The 22,410-nt window shown below is 44.9% G+C and overlaps 1 protein-coding gene across 6 annotated transcripts; it reads left to right on the top strand.

Moving 5' to 3' along the window:
- Window positions 1-4,565: 4,565 nt before the first annotated feature.
- On the top strand, window positions 4,566-21,436 carry ATG13 (autophagy related 13). 6 transcript variants are annotated; one of them, XM_026035082.1, is made up of 17 exons: window positions 4,566-4,687; window positions 5,590-5,670; window positions 6,284-6,403; window positions 6,839-6,885; window positions 7,381-7,521; window positions 7,805-7,845; window positions 8,380-8,476; window positions 8,819-8,917; window positions 9,686-9,776; window positions 12,172-12,270; window positions 14,463-14,573; window positions 15,303-15,436; window positions 16,157-16,274; window positions 17,011-17,088; window positions 17,383-17,502; window positions 17,970-18,098; window positions 18,729-21,436. In XM_026035082.1, exons 1-17 carry the CDS (start codon window positions 4,619-4,621, stop codon window positions 18,804-18,806), a joined length of 1,653 nt encoding a protein of 550 aa, XP_025890867.1. In that variant the 5' UTR covers window positions 4,566-4,618; the 3' UTR covers window positions 18,807-21,436. The 6 variants fall into 6 exon arrangements, with proteins under 6 accessions (XP_025890867.1, XP_025890868.1, XP_025890862.1 ...); XM_026035083.1 differs by having other exon boundaries at window positions 4,567-4,687; window positions 17,386-17,502; XM_026035077.1 differs by lacking the exon at window positions 12,172-12,270 and having other exon boundaries at window positions 4,575-4,687.
- The last annotated feature ends 974 nt before the right edge of the window (window positions 21,437-22,410 follow it).

Below are 22,410 nucleotides of genomic sequence, written 5' to 3' on the forward strand. Positions count from 1 at the left end.
CCTGGGCCTCTGGAGACCGGGGCTGTGTGGAGGAGCCGCCGCTGGCGCCTCCGTGGCGGTGTGAGCGCGGCCCGGCCCAGGGCTGGCGGCATCCGCGGCAGGGCCGGGGTCGCGGCAGGCCGGGCTGCTCGCGCTGCCCCCGGAATGCTGCCTTTTAAACGGGAAACACCGCCGCGCCTGTCAGTAGCGTTTAAAACCCGACACCGCGTGTTTTGTTGTATTTAGCTCTCCTGTGGCACCTGAGTTTGCTTTCTGTTGGCAAACAGAAAGGARAGATAAAGAAATACACTAAAAATCACATTCTTCCTCCCTTTTGGAGCTGTGGCCTCAGCAAGAAAACTTCCTGTTGATTGAACGGGAGCAGCAGCTTGTCCGTATTGGCATCCTGGTGGAGAAGGGATGCTTTGAGCTGAGTCTGTGGACAGGCTACTTACCAAGTGCAAAAGCAGTGTGACTAGGTGCACTGCGAGTGGGAAAAACATTGCAAATTGCTGCCTTAGATGAAAACTAGTTGACCACGCAAATGTGGTCTAGAGCATCACCAGATTATTGCAGGAGTGGCCAGAGCTGGTGAAACCTCCTTCTTACAGGAAGAAGCAAGTCTCCAGGTCAGCCAGTGATCTTTGTTCTTATGAGCAAGGGGATCTTACAGGATCACTTATTTTGTTTGAATGGTATCTACATAATCTCAAGTATTCTTTACATGTATTTTTCCAGAAGGTGAGACTTAGTGATTATATTAGTGGTCGTAGCATGGAGTCGGTAGAAGCAGATTCTGTTACTTTGGTCAGACAAACAAAATGAGAGAATGGACTTTTGAACTGATACCATTTTTAGACCTTGGGGGAAGTACAGAAGTAACTGCAGGTCAACAGGAATTGCTCAATTTTTTTTCCAAGCCAGTGGAGAGCTGGCAGTGCAGGCTTTAGTAAGGTATTTCCTAAGCTGGCAAGCAATTTCTGAGTTAAGAAGTAAATCTTTCTGGATCAGCAGGAAAAGTACCTCTTTGGTGAACTAGATAGCATTTGATTTGGTCAGAATATTTATGTAATGTGGAACCATTTTACCTCTTGAATCTATTTTGTTATTTTTTTTTTAATCATCAACTTTAGAGAGTAAAAGTAGCAGRTCTTAAATTTTAGAGCAGCTCCCACCCATCTCTTTCTCTCTCCCCAGGTTTCTGACTAACCTACTAAGAAGGTGAAATGGAAACTAAGTAATTGTAGGATACTGCACTTTAACTTACAGGTTAGCCTTGGAACAGATGAGTGTCTTCATGCAGATCTTTTTATAGTTGCTTATTAATGGGCTCTAAATACCTTTCTGCACTGAAAGTCCTTGGTGACTGATGGGGATGTTCTAGGAAAGCTTCACTGGCTGTTTATCAGAGGCACCCTGCTAAGAGCTTGAGAAACTTTCATGTGCTTGTTTCCTGGAGTGATTCAACAAGGATTATTTGGAACTTCACGCACGACATACCCAGTGTGGATTTGGTTCGTGTATTTAGAAAGAGTTTAGAAAGAATGGTAAAAACAGGGAATCCGGTTTGGGAGGCTTTTCCAGTGGAAAAAGAGGTCTCTATAGTCCTCTCAACAATGACAGCACTTTTTATTTCTTTCCCATGGCCTTCTTACTGTCACTCCTCGATAGAAASCCTGAATAATTATATTGCACTAATAATTCTCTCTTCTAAGGGAAGCCATAATGAATTTTTGTTGTAGCAGCCGTCGCTCAAAGTGAAATCTCAGAGGAGAGAGGTAATGGAAGGGGCCTGTGTGCACCTTCCCTGCCACAGTAATAACGCAGGTACACATCAGGTGCTTCCCTCCTTTCCCATTTATGAGTGTCCAACACRTGTACCTGCTTTATGTCCGTCCGTAGGTGACATGTTCTATAACATGTTCTGTAAGTGCCCACCAATGATACTGTGTGCATGTGGCCAGGCTACAGGTGTCTGTGTGCTCCAGGGCTGCTGCTGCTCAGGCAGGAGCTTGGCTCGCTGGTGGCAGCAGCTTCTCCTCCTGCCTGTGCTCTGTGCCAATGTGTGAAGGGGAGGGAGCTCTTGCAGCTTCTTGCATCATGCAGACAAGTTGCCATCAGCTTTGTGGAGTTGCTGATGAGCCCTTCCCCGCTGAGAAGGAGAATTCAAATACTAACAGCACGTTGTTCAGATGCCAAGGTATTGCGTAGGCCTGGTATTCATCTCTGCCTCAGAGGCTTTAAGAAAGAATAAGGCTTTAACCGAGAAACAGCACGTGACGTTTCACCTTTGAACATTSATCTCTGATTTTTCCATTTAGAGGAAAAAAAATGACAAATTCMTATGAATTAAGGCAAATAGTATGAAAATGGATGTTGCAAGAAGTGAGGGACAAAGCAAGAAGCCTTGTGTCTAAGATAGATGTTTTCACTTGTGAACTGCTTGTGTGTTATCTGCTTTTTCCAAAGGATTACTTGGTTGAGGGGAACTCAGTCATCTGTGGGTTTCTCACCTAGACCAAAGGTTATTGCCTTATGGTAGTTACTCAGTAAGGAATTAGGTAGCCCCCTCTTTGTGAGAGGCACTCTCCTGCATAAATTGCACTTTTTTTTTTTAATGCTGTATTTTATTGCCCATATCAGCATGGTTTTGTTGCATGTCTTGAGTCCTCTCAACCTCTACAATGCTTTGCCTAAGCAGAAGAATAATGATTCCTTCTGACCTATTTTTGTTACGCTCTGGCAGTAATGGGAAGCCTGTGTTCTAAAAGCTTACTTTTTCTATATGAGTAGTGCATCAGTCAAATATCTAGTGCTCTTAAGTGCTGACTTCCTCTGCAATCTCTCTGTGTTAAAACTTGTTATAATCTCTCWCTAGTTGAGATATAAAGGGGAGAAAGAAAGCATAATACTTCTGGTGATGAGGTTAAACTATCCAAAGGACAATTTGGTAATGTATCTCAAGCTGAATTGCTTTATTAGCTTTCAATTTAAAGTGAAATCCGTAATGAGAACTGTGCTGCTCTTGGAGATGCTGTAGGAATATCCTGGGATCTTTAACAAGATTAGGCATATGAACCTTTTTTATGGAGTCATTCAGAAATGGTCACTCTTCTCTATAAAGTGCTTTGTAAATTGCAGTACTCGAATGGTAACAGCATCTCTTAGATGTATCTCCTGAAGCATTACTTAAAATAAGTATTTACTGCTATTCAGTGGCACATTTTAAATATAAGTGCTGGAGGTAGTCAGTAAAGATCATACTGTTTCCTAACAGGATTATTGGCCCCCTTGTCCTCTGAAGCTTTCATTTGTATGAAGAGAGCGCTGGGTCCTTCTCAGCCTGCTGCCTGTTGCCGCTTTGCACAGGGCTGCAGAGCGAGCGCGGTTACCCAACACGTGCAGTCAGAGAATCATAGACCCACAGAGGTTGGAAGGGACCTCCAGAGGTCATCTCCTCCAACCAGGGGCACACGCAGGGTCACCCAGAGCACATGGCCAGGGCTGCATCCAAGCGAGTTTTAAACATCTCCAAAGAAGGAGCCTCCACAGCCTCTCTGGGCAGCCAGTTCCAGGGCTCTGTCACCCTCACTGTTAAGAAATGTTTTCTTAAGTTCCTGTGGAACTGCCTGGCCTCAGGAGCAGCGGGCCCTGAGGCCTTCAGGATGCTCTCAGAACGAAAACAGCAGTGCCGGCTAGGAACGAGCTCGTGCTTGGAAGGCTCGTGAGGAAAAAGCCCAACTAGTGCTGCTGGTCAAGGCAGTCCTCCCCCTGGTCTCCGTGATTGCTAACGTGCAAGTGAGAAAATGAGACACAGAAATTCTCATGTATCCAAGGACATGCCCTGYGCTGGCGGCAGAGAACTGATTAGTACCCTGGCACACACTGTGGCTTCGTGTACCAAATTCATGGTGTTGCTAAAACATAAATAGTACTTTGAAAAACAAGCCAGTGTGACTGTAGGAGCTAAGTATCCGTCATCAAAAGCTTTCAAGAGAAGCAAAAGTAGAATCTTCATCTCTGCTGTGGTAAAATGCGTCTTTACAGTTGGTTGTGTTAAATTTGGAGCCTAATGAAGGACACAAATACAGGTRTACTGCAAATACATATTTCTTTGAAAAAAATAAGCAAAAATAGGTCATTCCAGCAATGGTTTGTTGTATAGATTTCAGTATCTGCTGGAATGCTACTGGAATACTGGTTTTAGGATTTTAGACCCAAGAAGTGAATTTGATTTGGTTTTGACCAGTACTGATCACTGAAGAGGTATTCTTTTTGAAGCTGAGACTGTCTCTGATGCGTAATTTGATATCTAACCCAGTGTATTCAGGTAACTTTTTTTGCCCCCCCCCCCCCTTTTTTTTTTTAATTCTCATTAAGCTAGAAAAATTGGAGAACTTAGAGCCAGTTTTACCTGTGAGCTTCCTTTCATTTTCTTCGGGTACCTTTTGCACTGGCAAGATATATCATTATTAGTGTGAGTTTAACACCTCTCACTGAGCTCTTAGCCTGTTAGACATTTTGTTTCTCTTGAGTTAACCTCTAATGGCAAAATATTTTGAAATCTTAAAGTCCAAAGAGAAAACTGAAAGAAGACTTCATTYGCAGGCGTGTACTGTATTTCAGATTGCCATATGCAATGGACACTGATCTCAGCTCCCAGGACAGGAAGGACCTGGACAAGTTCATCAAATTTTTTGCTCTCAAGGTAACTCTTCCTCTTGGTGGGCAAATCTCCCTTCTTTTGTGTGTTTAGGGAAAAGTCTCACTCCTGGTACATAGCGCATTGTAAGAGAAGTTTTTGCTTGCAAAACATGAAAAGCTGAATAAAAATTTAGAAAGGAAATTCCTAAGAGGAAATAGAAAAATGTCTTTTCTCTACATTCAGTACATCTTCCTTCCCCAAAAAATATTTTGCTATCACACCACTTACAAGCTGGTTATACTTCTGGCAGCTCTGAGCTCCTATCAATACATTTAACTGCACTCAGCAATTAGATAGTATCTCCTGCTGGTTTCAAACCTTTATTTTCAATGCATCTAGATTTTTCTATTGAATCCRAAAGAAATAGTATCTGTTATTTTGAGTTGTAATGTATAACAATATAAAAAATGTTTGGTTTTACTTAGCACATAGATTTTTACTACTTGGCCTTACTAGAGACAAGTAGATGCTCTGACATCAAACAGATGACACGCTTGACTGTGTGTCATCTGTATATATATAACTATATGTAATATATAGTCATTGGATATATATATCCAATATATAGTCATTACTATATGTAATATATAGTCATATACATAAATCATGTTTCAGTACTACTGAAGACAGTGCATCTCCTGATCATGAAATTTATTTAGTTCCTTCATATTATTACAAAAAAAGATCACCTTAAAATCACTTTGTCTGAAATATGTTAACCTATTTTACATAATAATTCAAGAGGATTATATATGAAGATTAGTTTATCAAACTCCACTTCTACTTTTTGGTCAATCCTTTTTTGTTTTCTTTTCTTTTAACCTGGAATCTCTCTAGCCCAATGTGGAATAGAGGGCCCTGCTGAGCTCAGGAAATCACTGTGCCTCTTTTCCTTTCTCTTCCAGACGGTACAAGTAATTGTCCAGGCCCGACTTGGAGAGAAAATCTGTACCCGATCCTCCTCGTCCCCAACAGGCTCTGACTGGGTAAAGTCCTCACTTGTGAAGCAGCTCTCTAACTGTGGTTTTTAGCGTTGAGCACACACGCAGTTCTTGTGCAGACTACATACCAACCATATTCCTTTATGTTGACTGTTTGTCTGGTGTTCTTTTCTTTCCTTGTTGACGTGGAACATGTCCCTCTGGGCTCTCTAAGGCCTAATTAGAGGAGAGGTAAATGATACCTCTCCGCAGCTCATACCTGCCCAATACAGCACCCTCCCAAGATCTGCTGGGAGTGCAGTCTTGAGTTCTTGTTTGGTTTTGTTTGTCAGAAATTTGCAGGATTCTGTAAGTAACGGACTGAAGGACTCCATTAAGATTGAAGAGACTAAAGATATTCCGTAGGTGATTCAAGTGGGTGGAAAAAAAGAAGATGAATTTGTACAGCAGGCTCATGAAAAACATTTGATGTAGCAGCCAATGAAATGCTGTCTGCAAATGTGAAAAGTTTAAGTGAATTTCTATGTTTCATAATTATTCTAATGGATATTCTAATGGACATTGACCTAGTATGCTATATACTAGTGTATTAATCTGTCTACATTGAACCTTGTTCAAAGAAATAATAATAATAATAAAAATCTCATTCATTCTGCAGTTCAATTTGGCAATCAAAGACATACCCGAGGTTACTCATGAAGCAAAGAAAGCCTTGGCAGGACAGCTACCTGCTGTTGGACGGTCGATGTGTGTGGAGATCTCTCTCAAAACCTCAGAGGTGAGAACCAAATCAAAACTAGTTCCTATTTTTTTTTATCTTGCACATAAAATCACCTACGAAAGCTTCTGTATTTTAACCCAAGATAACATAAAAACATCTGCAATCATGAAGTTAGCTAGGATGTTGATGAAAAATATTTTTTAGCAATGCATAGTGCAAATACACAAGGGAGACAGCAGCAAAACACAGCTGCTTAGCCCATGAARAGTTTAGCCCTTCTGAGAAAGGTTTGTCCTTGGGTGAACAAATTCTTCAGTGAAGCCTCCAGTGAACCTTTGTTTACTGTCAAGATGACAAGAAAGTGGTAGCCAGAAAACGGTCTTTTTTGAGAGAGAGAAAGAACAAGATTTGGCTGTTGCTGGCCATTATTGCTGTGTGAAGAGATTAGTGTTCTGAAATGAGCCTTTGTTCACCATCTTTTCTGTGATCCAGGGAGATTCCATGGAGCTGGAAATCTGGTGTCTAGAAATGAATGAGAAGTAAGTGCGTTTCTCTAATCTTTTTTTTTGTTGTTGTTTATGTTCGTTTGGAGGCACTTTGGTTGATGAAATGGGGAAACTTGCTCAAGCAATGTTGTGGAATGAGCACACCACAGCTATGCTGCCTGTGACCCTTCAGAGGAAAATTCCCTCTATTTTGTGCACTGCTCAGTCATTTAATATCACTGTCAAGAGAGGAAACCAGAAATGTAATTCTTTCTTCTTTCTTCGTTCTTCCATTGCAATTAGATGACCTCCACACATACAAGAGTTATATACATATACTCAATAACTACAAGTGGTTTTAATTCTATAAACAAGGCTGTTTCAGCAATTAATTCTACAGGAAGTGACTAGGCTGAAGTAGAACTCTTATCTGGGTGGTCAACTACAGATGTTTTCAATTATGAACTTTTTTTTGTTTCAACAATTGAATGATTAAAAAAATCATTCGTAATTAAACAGAAGACTGACTTTTTTTCCTGTATTCTGCAGGTGCGACAAAGAAATCAAAGTTTCATACACTGTATACAACAGGCTGTCTCTGCTGCTGAAATCTTTACTTGCTATAACCAGGGTAACTCCAGCCTACAGACTCTCAAGGAAACAAGGCCATGAATATGTAATACTGTACAGGTAAAGCAAAATAGAAAATTCCACATTTGAAGTTAAAGTAGCAGGGGCTGTAGACAGGCACAGTGCAACCGTAAACATGGTGAAAAGGATGAGCTGTAATGAATGCAAGTAGCAAATGCAAATCATGARTGCTTTTTGAGAAGATCTTTCTGGCTACTACTTACGTTTTTTCTAGAAATGAATTGTGACTCCAGCCCTTTCATTATTGCAAAATTAAATAGGGAAGATGTAACATTATGCCCCATTAGACCTAATAATTTTTTTTTTGTTCTTCTTCCTGCAGGATATATTTTGGAGAAGTGCAGCTGAGTGGCTTGGGAGAAGGTATGGCYAGACAATACACACAAACAGAACAGAATTCTCTTCCATACTTGAAGGACACTTGTTACCAAGCTTAAGAACTGCAAGGAAAATTAAGCCTGATGTTTACACATACTTTTGAAATGTGAATGTTTTCTGCAAAGGGGCAAGTCATAAGGTGACAGATGTAACGTACTCTACAAGATCTAGGGTGACTGCCTTTTTGACKCTAGCAATCCAGAAAAGAAATAAAGATGGAAGAATATTCATAAGGGGCAGCAGTAAAGGAGAGCTACTAGGGACTGATAAGCACCTCAGAGCAAGGTGTGAGGCTAGGATAGGAAATTCACATCAGGAATCTTATAGACAAGGCCTAACAACAAGGCAGCCTAGTGCCGCTCTTTTGTTAAAGGTTCTGTGTATGTGTTTGGAGTTCAGATTGCAAAGAATAATGCAAACAAAAATAAGATGATATAACCCCAGAATAGCATAGTACAGAATATAAATAATCAAGTTCTGCATAACTGTTGAGTCTGATAATTATCTTTAATTGTATAGGCTTCCAGACAGTCCGTGTTGGGACAGTGGGTACTCCAGTGGGCACCATCACTTTGTCTTGTGCCTACAGAATCAACCTTGCCTTCATGTCAACCAGGTAAGAAAATATGATCATGCCAGAAAGTGTTTTACCATAATGTGTTACTAAACCCCTCGTATTAGGAGTCTCTAAATCTTTCCCTTCTTATCCTGTCCTGCTGAGATGTTCCTTCATGGAGAATACTCTGTCATGCTTAAGTGCTGCAGCAAGGGGAGTATTTGGGTAGCCTTGAGCCAGACTCTAGGACTCTGAACTGCTGGTGCTTGCTGGAGTTGCAGAGTTGACTTGTAAAGAGGCTCTGGTCCCATTAACAGGTACTAGGGCTTTCTGCAAGGGCACCATGAGTTGGGATGCAGGAGAAAGGAATATCAATAACAGCACTTGCTTGTTGCATTGCAGGCAGTTTGAGAGGACCCCTCCTATCATGGGCATTATCATTGATCACTTTGTGGACCGTCCCTATCCCAGCTCTTCGCCCATGCATCCCTGCAATTACAGGTGAGGAAATGCTGAGCGCAGTCATGGGCTATGGTGAAGGCATCGTTATGCCCAAATACAGAGCCTTCTCCATCCCTGCTGACTGCATGGGAAGAGAGAGTGGAGGATCAGGCTCAGGCAGGCTGAACACATGAGGAAAGGCAACACGTTTCCCCTCAGGCCTAGAAGGCTGTGTGTAGCAAGCATTAAATTCCCAAATTCCTTATAGAATCACTCTGCCACAAAAGAGGCTGAACTTCTTCTACCTTTGGAAACTTAAAAGGGTAACAGTTATCTTCCTGTAAAACTGGATGTCCAGAGGCACACATCCCCAGAGATTTCCGAGGGGGATAAATTACAGAGTTGAAATTTGCCTTTAAAAATAAGGAGTTTGCCCTTTCTACAATTCATGAGGGCAGTCAAACTGGGACCAGTAGCACTGTTTGACAATGGTTCTCTCAGTACCAAAGCCTATACAATTGGCTGATGAGGCAAAAAACTTCTTTAATTTAAAAAAATTGCCCCCTTTTGGAGGTGGGAAGACAACTTTCTGGGGTAAATAATCTTGGGGAAAACTAAAATTTCTTTATTCTGTTATCCTTAGTTCTGCAACAAAGATTATTAGAGACCTTCATAATTCTCCTTTCAACTCYACTCCGATACCCTCAATCTCCCTGCAGTGTTTGTCCCACTAGGTTTTACTATTTTTTTTTTTTTAATTATTTTTCTGCGGTATATTTTCAATTAATACTTTTTAATTTTTTTTTTTTTCTCTTGCTGCTGCTTTAGAGCTGGGGAGGACAATGGTGCAGTGTACCCCTCGGTGGAAGATTCCCAAGAAGTTTGTACGACATCTTTCTCCACCTCTCCTCCATCTCAGGTAGGAGGAAACAGGCTCTTTCTCCCAGATAGGCCCATCATGATTAGCCTCGTGTACCTGCTCCTGCATCAACTACAAGGATGCAGCCTCCTGCTGCTAGAGAGATTTGAAAAATTAAAATTTAATATGTCAGTTTATTATTTCTATTGTAACACTAAGTGAAACCTAGTCCTAGAGCTAAAGGGCTAGAAATACTGAGTTATTAAGATTAAAAGAACCAAGTCCTTTAACTGCGCTGAGATGAGCCTAARGAGTAGAGCAGCATACTGATACATAAACATACTGATCACTGCAAGAGACAGATTTAATACACTGATGCCAGTCAGCCTTATTACAGAGGAAACAGACTGAAACTGGGAAAGAAACATGCATATATCAGGAAAAGGCTTATGGCACAGTCATGTCTTCTGGATTGCAGAATAATAAAAAATAGGAAAAAGACAATCTCATTTGCAGGACCATCCAAAAGTAGTAGGGGCAGCCAGAATAACTAATGGCAAGCAAACTAGATTGTAGTATTGAACTAGGTTGAACTTTAAGCAGAATTATCTGTTCCCACCTATTTGTGCAAATTTCCATTATTTTAAGTTTTAATTTTAAAAGAAACCATAAATGGATCCCATCTGAATTCTGAAAAATGGAAACTCCAGTTCTTCTGTCTCTCTTGTTATACATCTGACTCTGCAATTCTGTATTTTGCAGACTTGGCTACTTTGGCAGTTTTCCTATAGCTTTAAACATGCAAGAGCGTTCTGCCTTTTTATCCAGCCAAGCAGATTRTCTTTAAAGTTCAATAGAGCAATCTAAAGGCCCCATAAATCTGTTTTACTGTGAGTGTGAAGCACAGAATGAAGTAGAATTGGAATGTTGTTCCCATCTGAAAGAATTTGCTATGAGTCTTCCTATAGTTTCAGAGGAATGAGTGTGAGGGTTTAGCAGAATGTATTCTGCTGAATGGGTGAGCTGGGATCGAGCACCTCTTAGGAAGTGCCGTTGTGCTGACTGGGTTTASGTAACAGGGCAGCTGGCATCATTAAACTGAGCGGCTGGCACTCATAATAAGTCTAATGGAATAAAGCTTTTATTGTTCCTGGGTATGCAACTCAGGAGATGGGCTTTTGGCTGAGCTGYATTTTCACCAAGCAGGTGAAATGTAATAGAGTTCACTAAGAAATACCCACTGGCTTGTTCATGCCAGTGTTACTTAGCAGTAATAGTGTTTGTAGATACATCAAAAGTGGCRCTTTCCCAGGGAACATAAAGCTTTCCCTCTCAGTGAGGCCAAAGCTTCATAAAACCAGGAGAGCCTTTAGGATGCCCATCAAGCACAAGCCTGCCTTCTGTAGTTCATAGCTRGCATACACTGCGTGCTTATGTATGAGCAACTGCCCGTTGTAACCACCATTAGAATGGTGAGACTTTCCTGGCAAGGGCTCCAGAATAAATTATAAGGGAAGAAAAAGAAAACAAAAGAGGCTACTTTAGTTTCTCTTCCTCCAGCTTTTTGTATGAAACTTGGTGCTTAGGAAAATATGAGCAGCTGTGTGGTATAGACAACTCCTATGCAGATTATGCACAGCTCTACCTGCCTTCCCCACAGAAATGAGGCCCAGCCTGCATGGTGCAAGCAAGTAGGTGTTACTTCTCCCTGGGGACCTGCCTAGCATGTCTGTTATGCATGTTGGAGAATACCCTAAAATTCAGGGGAAATATCTGAGTGCAGATGGTACCACACCCTCAAATAAACATCCGTAAAACTGCACTGGTAGGAAAACAAGTAGGAAGAAATTAGGGGCCRGCCTGGGATTGGGATGCCATTTCTTCACTAACAGCCTCTGCAAGAAAAGAGGGTAATTGTGGAGTATCCTGGTGCAGGAGCCATCTCCCTATATCAGTATATTTGAGCTGTCCCTTCTCCTGGGCCCTCTTTTAGTCTGAGTGCACAGTACAGACATGTCAAAATATGATCCTTGCTGTTTTCTTAGAAGGATGGATATTGAGTGCATGAATGTAGATTATTGAAATATTTCCCACTCATACATTTCCAAATAAGATTAGTGTTCATGTTTTTTGGCAACTACTCAGTCTTCTCCTTGCCTATTGGCTGCTAACAGTTCTAATTAGCTGAGGAACAGGGCTTCTGACAGTTACTTTTCTGATAGAGTTCCCTGGAGTCTGGAATATTAGCCATGTTGAAYGGTTCCCTGAGACTGGAAAGCAGTCAGCTATACACAGAATTGTGTTTCTTGGCTGCGACAGCTGAATCCTCTTCACTAGCATTCAGTTCATCCAACTCTTTATAGTTTCTCTGAAGTCCTTTTCTCTCTCTCTTTCTCTCTCTCTGTCTCTCTCTCTCGCTATCTTGTTTCCTCTGTGTGTCTGTGTCTGTGCACAGTGTGTTTTTACTGTCACAAAGGCACATTTTCAGACCCCTCCTCCTGTGGTGACGGACACCTTGAAGGTCCCAGTGATGGGACTGGCCTTTTCACATCAAGTGAGTTGACAATAGAAAATGTTATTCCTGCCCAGATAACACTGGCATGTCAGAACAAATACAGRAAAGCACAAATTTGACACTGCAGAATGTTTGTTACGCATCAAAGAGACTGATGTATCCCAGAGGGGACAGGGACATCATTGGGTCTAGTTTGCAAAGGCCCTGCTCTCCAAATATAAAACACATCTGCAGTCTTGGAGCTGAACAGCAATCAATCCCGCAGGAAGCAGCCTATAACATTTAGTGGGGATATGAGGAGGGAGTTGTTTTCAGCAAGCTTTTAAAAGACTCTTCCAGTTARAAGAATGCCCCAGACTGTGTCAGGCTGGTCGGTGTTTGAGGAGGAGCTCAGCGTTCCCCGTTGCTGAAATGAGCCCAGCCTACAGCTCCAACACTGCAGGTGCCTAGAAATACAGCCTGCCCTTGGCAAAGGAGGTCTGTATCCCGTGTGCCAGGTGGAGGGAGAAGAGGGGACAGCCAAAACGAGTGCAAGGGCATAGTGATTTTTTTTTTTTATACTACCTTAACAGCCTTTAAACAGCAATTACATAAAAGGCTGCATGAACTTCAGTCCCACTGACACTGACAATCCCACTAACGTCAGTGAATGTCACCTGCTTTCYGTAGGGCCCAAGTGTAGCAAAGCCCAGTTGTCTCTTGTAGGGATTTCAGTGCGAGCTGCATGCTTAAGTGCTTCTGCAAGTGGAGGTGTCTCAAGATAGGAAAAACACATTTGAACGACCATCAGCTGCTGCAAGCATTAACTCTCGGTCAAGGACGCAAGTAAAAGGGCACATTGCTGAGTGTTTTCGCATAGCAGAATCTGCCCTAGAATCTCTTCAGTCACTTAGACCTTTTCCTAGGCTGCAACAGAGATGCTGTTAATTTGAAGAAAATAAAAATCTGACATCTGTCTTTATGGTTGCAAGTAACACCTATGAGGCCCTGATTCACTGTTCTTTGTTTGCATCTCACATGTTTGTCTGAAGTCACGTTTCTCGTGCTTGTGTGAGCCTCTCAAAGCAGAGGACAGAGAAGCACTTCATAAAGTAGGAACGCTTTGCTGCTACAAACTAGTGGGAGGGCTTTCAAAGGCAGGTGGAGAATGGAGCAGTTTGAACTTAGAGATTTTACATTTCTAACGCTAACAATGACTGCGAGACAAGACTTGAGATAAAGACATCAAAGAATAGATAAGTGTGACTGTATGGGCTGAAGATGCTTTGCAGAGATAACACTAGACCATTTCAGTGAGGTACAGTCTCTATAGAGTTTTTAAATTAATTTTTACAGGAGGATAGGTTTAAAGTAATCTCTAAAGCAGTATTAATGCCTGCAAAAAACATCAAAATGGCCAGATACCCTCAGGAACACAGCATATAACAACTTCAGTCTTGCCCTTCTCCAAGGGGAGTTTGCTCCATTCAGCTGAAGTGGCCTCAGGTGCAGGTGAGGCCCCTGTAAACGGCCRTGCAGAGCACTGTAAATGATACTGCCATTGCTGGGGTGCCACCTGCAGAGCTCTGAACAACTGAAGATGAGGAGGCCAAAGCAGAAGGAGCCCTACCAACCAGCTTTCTACCTAAGGCACACAAGGAGCCYGTCCTGTGTTTCACAGCTTCCAGCGCTTCATACCTAAAGCCATTTCACACGGACTAGCTGCCYGTTGCTCTAACTGGGGCACCTCCAGGGCCCTATGATCTATTGCTGAAGCTGTTTGGGCAAGATTTGAAGATCAGCTGTTTGAATGTACAATGAAAAGAGTTCAAACTGCTAATAATGCAATTGTTTTGAAAAAAAATTTAAATATTATCTCTTAATAAGTTGGTGATGGCATTCATGCTTTTTTTCCAGTATGTGGAAACAGTCCTGTAAAGTAGAATTTCCCTGTGTTAGATGTCATTCATACCTTGCACAGCCTCCTATGTGTGTGAAATCAGTCTTGTTCTCATATCAAGACCAAAGCTTAGTCCCCTGCAACTTCTTAAAACAATAATCTTCACCATTGATTTGTAATGAAAAATCTAGCATCTGTTCTGCCAGCCCAAAACACTGTGCTCTGCCTCCAGCTTCTCCTGTTCCTTCTGCAGTGCCTGATGATTATTCAGAGTGTTGGCCSTTCCCCTTCCCTTTCCTCTCTCCTCTCCCTTTGCCCTTCTTGTTTTTCCCCCCTCCCTCTTCTTTCTTAGCTTTCCAGCTCTCGTCTTTCCTATCAGCCTGCTGCCCTGGCAGTTGGATCGGCTGACGTGGGGTATCCTGTACTCTTTGCTGGTGGCTTGACTGCTGCACACCCTCACCAGGTACTTGTAAAGGGTAGAACAACAAGCATGGCTGGTATTGCAACCACTGTGTGTTACCTGTGCATCAGAGAGGGAGCCTGGAACAAGGGCATGCACTGCTTTCCTCTCTGCTTGGGAATGAAAAGAATCTAGGCTACACTTGCAGAGGAGCTGGGAACTGGCTCCTGAGCATCCTTAGCTTTACTCAGGTAGGGTAGGAGCAGCGTGGAGAAACTGCACTAGAAGAACAGGTCCCAAACCTGTTTGCTTACACCTGTTTGCATCACCCTTTCCAAAGCCTTGGCTCTGTTACAGAGCTGCTGTCACCGTAGCCGTCCGAGCTCAGCACTCTAGCCTGGATGAAGGATACACTGACAGTCCATTTTGGCATAGTTGCATCCAGGCATAAGAAAAAATAAGCTCAGAAATGTTTTTCTGCCCTCTGCTTCCACAACAGAGCTGTGCTGACACAGTGATGGTAGGAGAATACAATTTTCCCCTGTGCTGCTCCTCGGAACGGCTGTAGTGGCCTGCAGGGCACGTGGGGCCTGAAGCACAGCGGGCAGGAAGGCAGCACCAAGGCACTTGCACTGTGGAGAGCACCTTCTGCTTGCCACCCCTGGGCTCCACGGCGCCAGGTGCATGCCAGGAGCAGAGCCTCCTCCCAGCACAACAGAGCCTGCTCTGCACCGTCCCGTGTCGTTGAATCCATCCGGACATCTCTAACTTGGCTCTTTCTCTCCATCTCAGTTGATTGCTCCAGGAAAAGAAGGGGGGGTGCCCCCGCTTCCTAGCCAGCCAGCGCATGGCACTCAAGCTGACCAAGAAAGGATATGCACCCCACTGGATGGGGCCCACTACTCAGCAGTTACTCCTTCTAGTAGGTAGGTCAGTCCTAGATAGCCTGCCACTTGTCTTAATCCATTTATAATCATATAAAACTGAAGCTTTGTTTTCTTTTTAAGCTATTGTTTGTAGCACAGCTGTTGCCCTCTCCCCCTCAGCCCCTTAAAACAGCTAGCAGCTGTTCACACTTTCTAGTGCAGCTCCTTCCACCTTCCACTCACCTTAACATCTATGCTATCTTCTACTGTCTCCATTTTAGAGAGCAAAAATGCAAATTGTTACAGAAAATAGTCACAGATTTTGCAGGTCTGTTCATGTATTACCTTTAAAATAATCTTCAAGCACTAAGCTAATTAAAAGCAAACAATGCCACCTCAAACTGTTTTAAAAACACCTCCCTCTCTGCTAATTCAGTCCTTCATTTTTACAATACCACATTAATTTCTTGCTAAGTATCTCCTGTCTTCACATATAATTCTGAATTAAATCTTTTAGGCAGAGATTTTGCTACGGAGAGACCAAAAAGCATTCTAGTTGCRCTAGTACCTTCCTGGGTATCTTGCAAAAGTAGTCCTCTTAACAGAGCACTCTAGCTATTTTTATGTTTTATAGAGTTAGGAAGATCTTTGGAAGGAAAGAAAAGAAAACAAGTCACAGAAATAACTAATAGCTGTGCATTGAGTTAACCTTGCAAAGCAGGAGACTTGTCTGTGTTGTTTGTGCCGCGAGTCACTAGCTGGTCTCTCTTACTCCTTCAGTGAGGACACAGAAACAGTATCCAACAGCAGCGAAGGGAAGTGTGGCTCCCCCCACGACCTTCTGGAAACMGTCTTTGTCCGGAAGGTGGGAGCTTTTGTCAACAAGCCCATTAACCAGGTAATGGCAGTAGATCTTCTCAGAGGGCACCGTAATACCCGGCTTCTCCGATCGGTTCTGCACAGAGGAAACCTAGTGCCACAGCGCCAGGGCAATCCAGGAGAATGAGAGTACAAATCCCTGCTGAAGTATTTGCCTACAAGGTCTTGTCACAGGCATGTTTGTCATAAAATCCTTTTGATATGTGACAGCCATTGAATTTCCCCYGCCTCACTGACTCCCTGTTTGGGTAAGGAAGACTTCATTTGGAAGTCACTTATTTATATTTCATATGGAAGACATTCATGACTTCCCCAAGCCCCCCAKCAGTCTGCCACGGGCTCTTGAACTGGGGAAAAAGGGAGCAAACGCCCATTCCTTGGGGGAATGTGCAGTAGGGCAGTTCATCATCACTAAGTAACCACTGAAGAAGCTCAGCTAGGGCAGCTTTAAGCTTTCCTGTAGGCATTTTTGGATGGATGAAGGGGGAYGGTTGAAATCTGGAGCAGTTTATTAATGCCTGTTTTGCATATACTCTACATAACCCATCCCACCTCCACTGGGCACATACCTGTATTGGGTCAGTCAAGTACAGTCTCTCTATTTTATGCCTTTTCAATGGGGTTGTCAGCCTCCTGCAAACTGCCAATGTGATCTTGGGCAACTTTTGAGAGACCTGACAAAGACTTCCAGTATCTTTTTCTTTTCTGGGGAAGCAGAGCATCTTAATGAAATTCTGTTTGCTAAATCTCCTCAGGTAACCATGGCCAACTTAGACATTCCTTTTGCCATGTTTGCTCCCAAGAATGTTGAGCTCGAAGATAACGACCCCATGGTAAGCCCCTTTCAGAGGTATAATCTGTGCCCTCACAGCCTCTCATGCAACAGCCACCCTGTTTCTTATCTTATGCACACTTTTTTTYTCTCTAAAGAAAGAGCTAATTGTCTACATTCGTTTGATTTCAAGAAATTCCCTATGTTGGGCCTCAGGCTCTGCAATCAAGAGAATGCAGTTGCTGCCCCAGGTGTCATGTGTGCTTGTTGCCCAGCCTCCTCCGTGCCCCCGCTCCCACCACATGCAGACAGGCTCCGTGGTAAGATGAGCACTCACAGTTTTTGGTTTCTCGAGCAGGTGAATCCTCCCGACTCCCCCGAAACTGAATCTCCTCTACAAGGCAGCTTACACTCAGAGGGCTCCAGTGGCAGCAGCACAGGGAACACCCACGATGACTTTGTTATGATTGACTTTGTAAGTGCCTCATCAGTGCTCTCACCCACAGCACCTGCAGCTCAGTGGGCTCCAGGTGCAGCTCTCTTGGCAGCAGTTTTCCCTGGCTCTAAAGGCCTGTGATTCACTGTCCTGAAACTGAGCTCAAAACTGAGTCTCAAAACTGCACAGGCAGTGACATTCTGAACCAAAAGTTGTAAATGAAACAGTCTTGCAGTTCCTACCAACACATGTGCTTGCTCTGCTCTCTCTGTTGCRTAAAGGAGACAGATTCCAGGGAATCTCTTCCTTGGGCTCGGGCAAGCAGATACCTAGGCCTAGGCAGGCGCTAATAAGGGCAAAGCTTCAGTTATTTAATCTGAATTATTGCAGCAATAGCTGTAATGCCAGGATGTTTACTGATAGCAGATGGGGTCTTTACCTGAGACTACAGCAAAAAGAAAGGCAAGTCTCTGAACAGAAATTAACAGCAGTATCTTTGATTCTAGAAACCAGCATTTTCAAAAGATGACATTCTTCCAATGGACCTGGGGACATTTTACCGTGAGTTTCAGAACCCACCTCAACTCAGCAGCCTCTCAATTGACATTGGAGCTCAGTCCATGGCAGAGGATTTGGTATGCAACTATGAGATTTCAGTCTGTGGAAATTACATGTTCTTTATAGTCTCCCGGCCAAGCTAGTATCTCTCAGAAGAGCAACCCTGCCTAATGGGGTCCCTCATTTATAGGCTCCCAGGCAAAGGTCCCCGTTTGTGGCACACCCGAGCCCCTGAAGCCGGTGTATTCAGCATCAGGATGAGGGCAGCTGCAGTCTGCTTGCTGCAGGGGGAAGCTGGTGCTTACACCCGTGCACACACAAACACACACACACGTCTGGGGAGTGCAGTCCTGGACCTGCAGCCCTTGCCATGGGCTCTCAGGGAGAAAGGAGCACCAAAGGCTCAGGGCTGTGACTTGGTTAAGGCAGCAGCATCAGCAGGTTTTGGTGCTGCAGCTGCTGGAGGCAGTTGTGGGAGGCCAGGCCTCAATGCACTCGCTGCTTCTGCGGAGCAAACAAACCCTGGGCAGAGTGCCCTTCTCGGGGCACTTGCCAGGTGCTGCCAGAGGACTCCTGTTTTTGTGTCCGTGTGGGAAACGAGAGGGACAGCGTGACTCAGAAGGAGAATTTCAGCCTCAGGGTGTGCGTTAAAGCATCCTTTTATCTGCCAGAGCGAGTCCTGATCTGAGCCCTTGTTTGCTTTCCAGGACTCCTTACCAGAGAAGCTTGCAGTCCACGAGAAAAACGTCAAAGAGTTTGATGCCTTCGTAGAGACCTTGCAGTGAAGCTGTTTTCCCATTTTGCTGCAGCGGTTCTTCTTCCTGAAGGCATCCTGGAGAATAATGGCAACAAGTATCTCTGTTTTCAGCCCCACTCTGCCTTTTGTCTCCTTTAACCATTTCCTTCCATCGATGAGCTCTGTTTGATCGCTGTCTTCAGCAGAGATGCAGCTCATCTGCCAGTTTTCCTCAGCTACCCCCCTGTGTAGATCTGGACTGCTTTTCCTGTCACATTCAGGTGTGAGTCTGTGAATTTAACGGGGACACAGGAAGTCAAACTGCAACGTAGAAAACTCATTTTCCTTTCGGCCTCTTGTCTGCGTGGAGGGGTTTGTGAAAAGCTGCCGGTCGCTTCCTRCCGAGGCCCTGCAGTTTGATTGCTCCAGACAGAGCTTCTTGCTAACTGACTGTTTTCCCTACAGTCTTCAGTCCTGTTAGAGCATAGAAAGCCTTGGCTCGTTTCCAGGTCTGTGAGTTCAGCAGCKTCAGCAGTTCCAAGCCTAGGACGTGCGTCCTGCAGAGTGGGGCGTTTGGTCCCCACCTCAGCGCGAGTGCCTGGCGCACAGCGAGGCGCTGGGACCGGTGCCACACAGAGTCCCCCTTGGTTCTTGCTTGCGAGGAACTGGCTCTCTCTGTGGTCTTTTTCTGTGAGGCCTTCTCCACGTTTGTCAGATAAGCAGGAGGGAAACTCCGGGAGCGCTTTCCATGTTTCCCCCCCTTCCTGAGTGTATGGAAACTGCCATGCTGAGTTCACCAGTGCTGACATTGTTGACAGTCCTGCGAGTAGCAGCTGGGATGATGCTGAATTCATAGGCTCTGCTTTTGAAATGCAACTGTAAATAGTCAGAATCCTATTTCTTTAGGGTTATGTAATTAGGAGTCTTAGTCCAAGATTCTTTCCTCTAACCCTTGCAAACTTTGCTGCTTTATGGTTAATAGATGATCTTAAGAATCAAGAAATATTTATTGCTTTTAAAGAATCCTATATTTAAAAGATGTTCTGTTTTCATGTAGTAGTGCGGGTCGTTCTGCCCTGGATCACTGCAGACAGCAAGTGTGCCATGGAACCCTGTCCAGTGAGAATGGTTTCCCTTTGCTGGAAAAAGAAAAAATCCAGGATATTTATTTTCTGAGACAAACTTGATTACTCTAATATAATACTCTGTTTTGGGGACTGTGTTTCCATAACATTCAGCCAGGGCCCATCTGTATAAGAAATGCACACAGCAGTGGAGTGGAGTGGCAGGGACTTAGCCAGAAGCTGTGTTCTGAGAGGCATGGATGAATCTTCTCTTTTCTTCAGCCATTCAGAAGGCAGCTTCTTCACAGAAGCACATTTTGGGCGGGGAGGCTTATGGTACTTTTTAATCCGTTGGCTTTTGATTACCTGATAGTTTATTTTTGTAATGAGCTGGCTATCAGCAATGGGGGCGGCTGGCGGTGCCCTGGGGTCACCTTGGCTGTTGTGCATCTTCGACTCACGTGAGGGAGGGAGGGAAACAGTGACACTAAGAAGCTTGGATAGGGTTGGTCTCTTTGTGCTTCTCCCCCCTCCTCGCACCTGTAACTAGCRGGAGCAACTGCAAGACCCCTTTAGAGTCCGAAAACACTTTATTTCCCTTCCCCCTGGGAGGGGTTGTGCGTCCTCTGTGCCGAGGAACCACCTGAGCCTCCTTAGGCGGTGGAGTCACGAGCCGCCTCCTTGCTGAAACGTGGCCTCTCCCACRAGCTGAATTCCTGATTAAAAGGAATTTAATCAGGATTAAACACAAACGATGGTAGGCTGGGGGAACCCCTCTGTGCTGCTCAGACCCCAAGGAACTGACATGAGGATACAGCTTGCTGTGAAGGCCCAGCTGTAGCAGGATGCTCAGAGCCTTCCCTGCTCTCTTGCAGCCTGGTTGGTGGGAGGCTGTGCGTGCTCTACACCCAGCAAGAGCTTTTCTCAAGGAGCAATATCCACCAGACCCTTTCTAGCTCAGTCAACAAATCCAGCTTTTCGGCACTGTTGTATCCAGGTAGTCCTTACTCCTTGCAAAGAAGCACGGGCGTTCAGAAAGCCTTTGTAGACAAGCAGCTTGCAAGGGGGCTTTGGTTACGTGGCATTTAACAAATGCTTGATCCTAGCAGCCAGAGCCCCCTCCTCGTACAGGGGCAGAGGAGAAGGGTCCAGGAACACCAGGAGCTGGTGGATCCCCTGGCTTTCCTCTCGGCTCCGGAGCTGCTCTCTACACCRGAGCTGCTCTCACCTTTCCCGTGAGCGGCAGCTTGGGCCTGGGGACMGGCTGTGACCTGAGCTGCCAAGCAGCAGAGACCCAGGAAAGTGCTGGTTCACACGGTGCTCACGGGGAGGACTGGGATGGGTTGAGCCTCACCTGGCCAGCGCTGCTGCTGTCCTGTTGGTACCRAGAAAAGCTGCGGGGTTGGTAGAGGGCGGGCTGGCCTCATGGAGCCCCGCTGGAGACACACAKTCGTGCTCAGTTGTTGTAGTTCCTACTGTCACTGCAGCTCCCACATGGCACAAGACAGAATGTCAGTGTTGCAGTTCTGTCTTCCTGCTTCAAAGGCTACAAATCTGTCCATAGGAGCCGTGAGGGCTGAGCTGGATGGGCACAGCAATAAAGAACTTCTCTAGGGCTGAGGTGTGTGCCTGTTTTCTGGATACTCCTCAGCTTTAACACCTAGAGTCTTTATCTAGGCTGACAGATTTCCGATCACTGCATTAGTGTTCTGCTTCAGGAGGGATGGAGCTGCTGCCGTGGTCTGCCACAGGTTGTGTTATGAGGACTGTGAGTGTAGCAGCCACTCAACTTTCCACACTAAGGACAGCATGGAGGTAGCTGCTGCTGAGTTACAGATGCTTTGGGTGGAGGGGAAGGGTCCTAAATTGCATTGTTTTGGAAATAGTCTCCAATGTACTTTAAGTATTCAAAGAATTTCCAATAAAACTTTTATGTAAGCAACAGCCTGCCGCAGTGCTCTGCTCTTCCAGGTCTTTCTCCTCTGCAGGTCCAGAACAGCTCTTCCCTAATGGCCTTTCCGTCAGCGAGTTTCCCAGAGCAGCCTGGAACAGGCTCTGCTTCCAGCGAGCCAGGGAGCACTACTTGAAACCAGGGATAGGCAGCAGGATCCCAGCACAAAGGCACCTCTTGGGGGAAAGGATAGCGAGAAAAGGATGGGATGGGTGCCCAGCTGGCTCCAGAGGCAGAGCTTGGGCCTGCCATGGAACCTACCGTGTGAGCTGGAAAAAATCAGGAGTTGTCTGGATGTCCTATGCCAGCTGAAACATTAAACTGCCTCAAAAAGAGAGGCGTTGAAAGCAGAAAAACCCAGCACGATTTGCATTGGAAAAACCAGGGGGAATGTCCTGAGGGGGTAGAAGGGCTCCTGCAGAGGGAAGTCTGCGTGGGCTCTGCCCAAGGCTCTCCCTGCAGATGCCCGTGACGGCAGCGGGGGGGACGCCTCCTGCTCCAGCGCAGCCCTGGGCACGGAGAGGGGCGGCTGCGGGGCCCAAAGCTTCGCTCGCTGAGCCAGCCTAGGGGACCCCAGGGTCCCTTCCCCTCGCTGAAGGAGGGAAGCGGGGCGGGCAGCACAGCTCTGCAAACAGGCC

This window comes from Nothoprocta perdicaria, unplaced genomic scaffold (assembly GCF_003342845.1).
Source record: "Nothoprocta perdicaria isolate Ctin4 unplaced genomic scaffold, notPer1 scaffold_156, whole genome shotgun sequence".
Classification (NCBI taxonomy): Eukaryota; Metazoa; Chordata; class Aves; order Tinamiformes; family Tinamidae; genus Nothoprocta; species Nothoprocta perdicaria.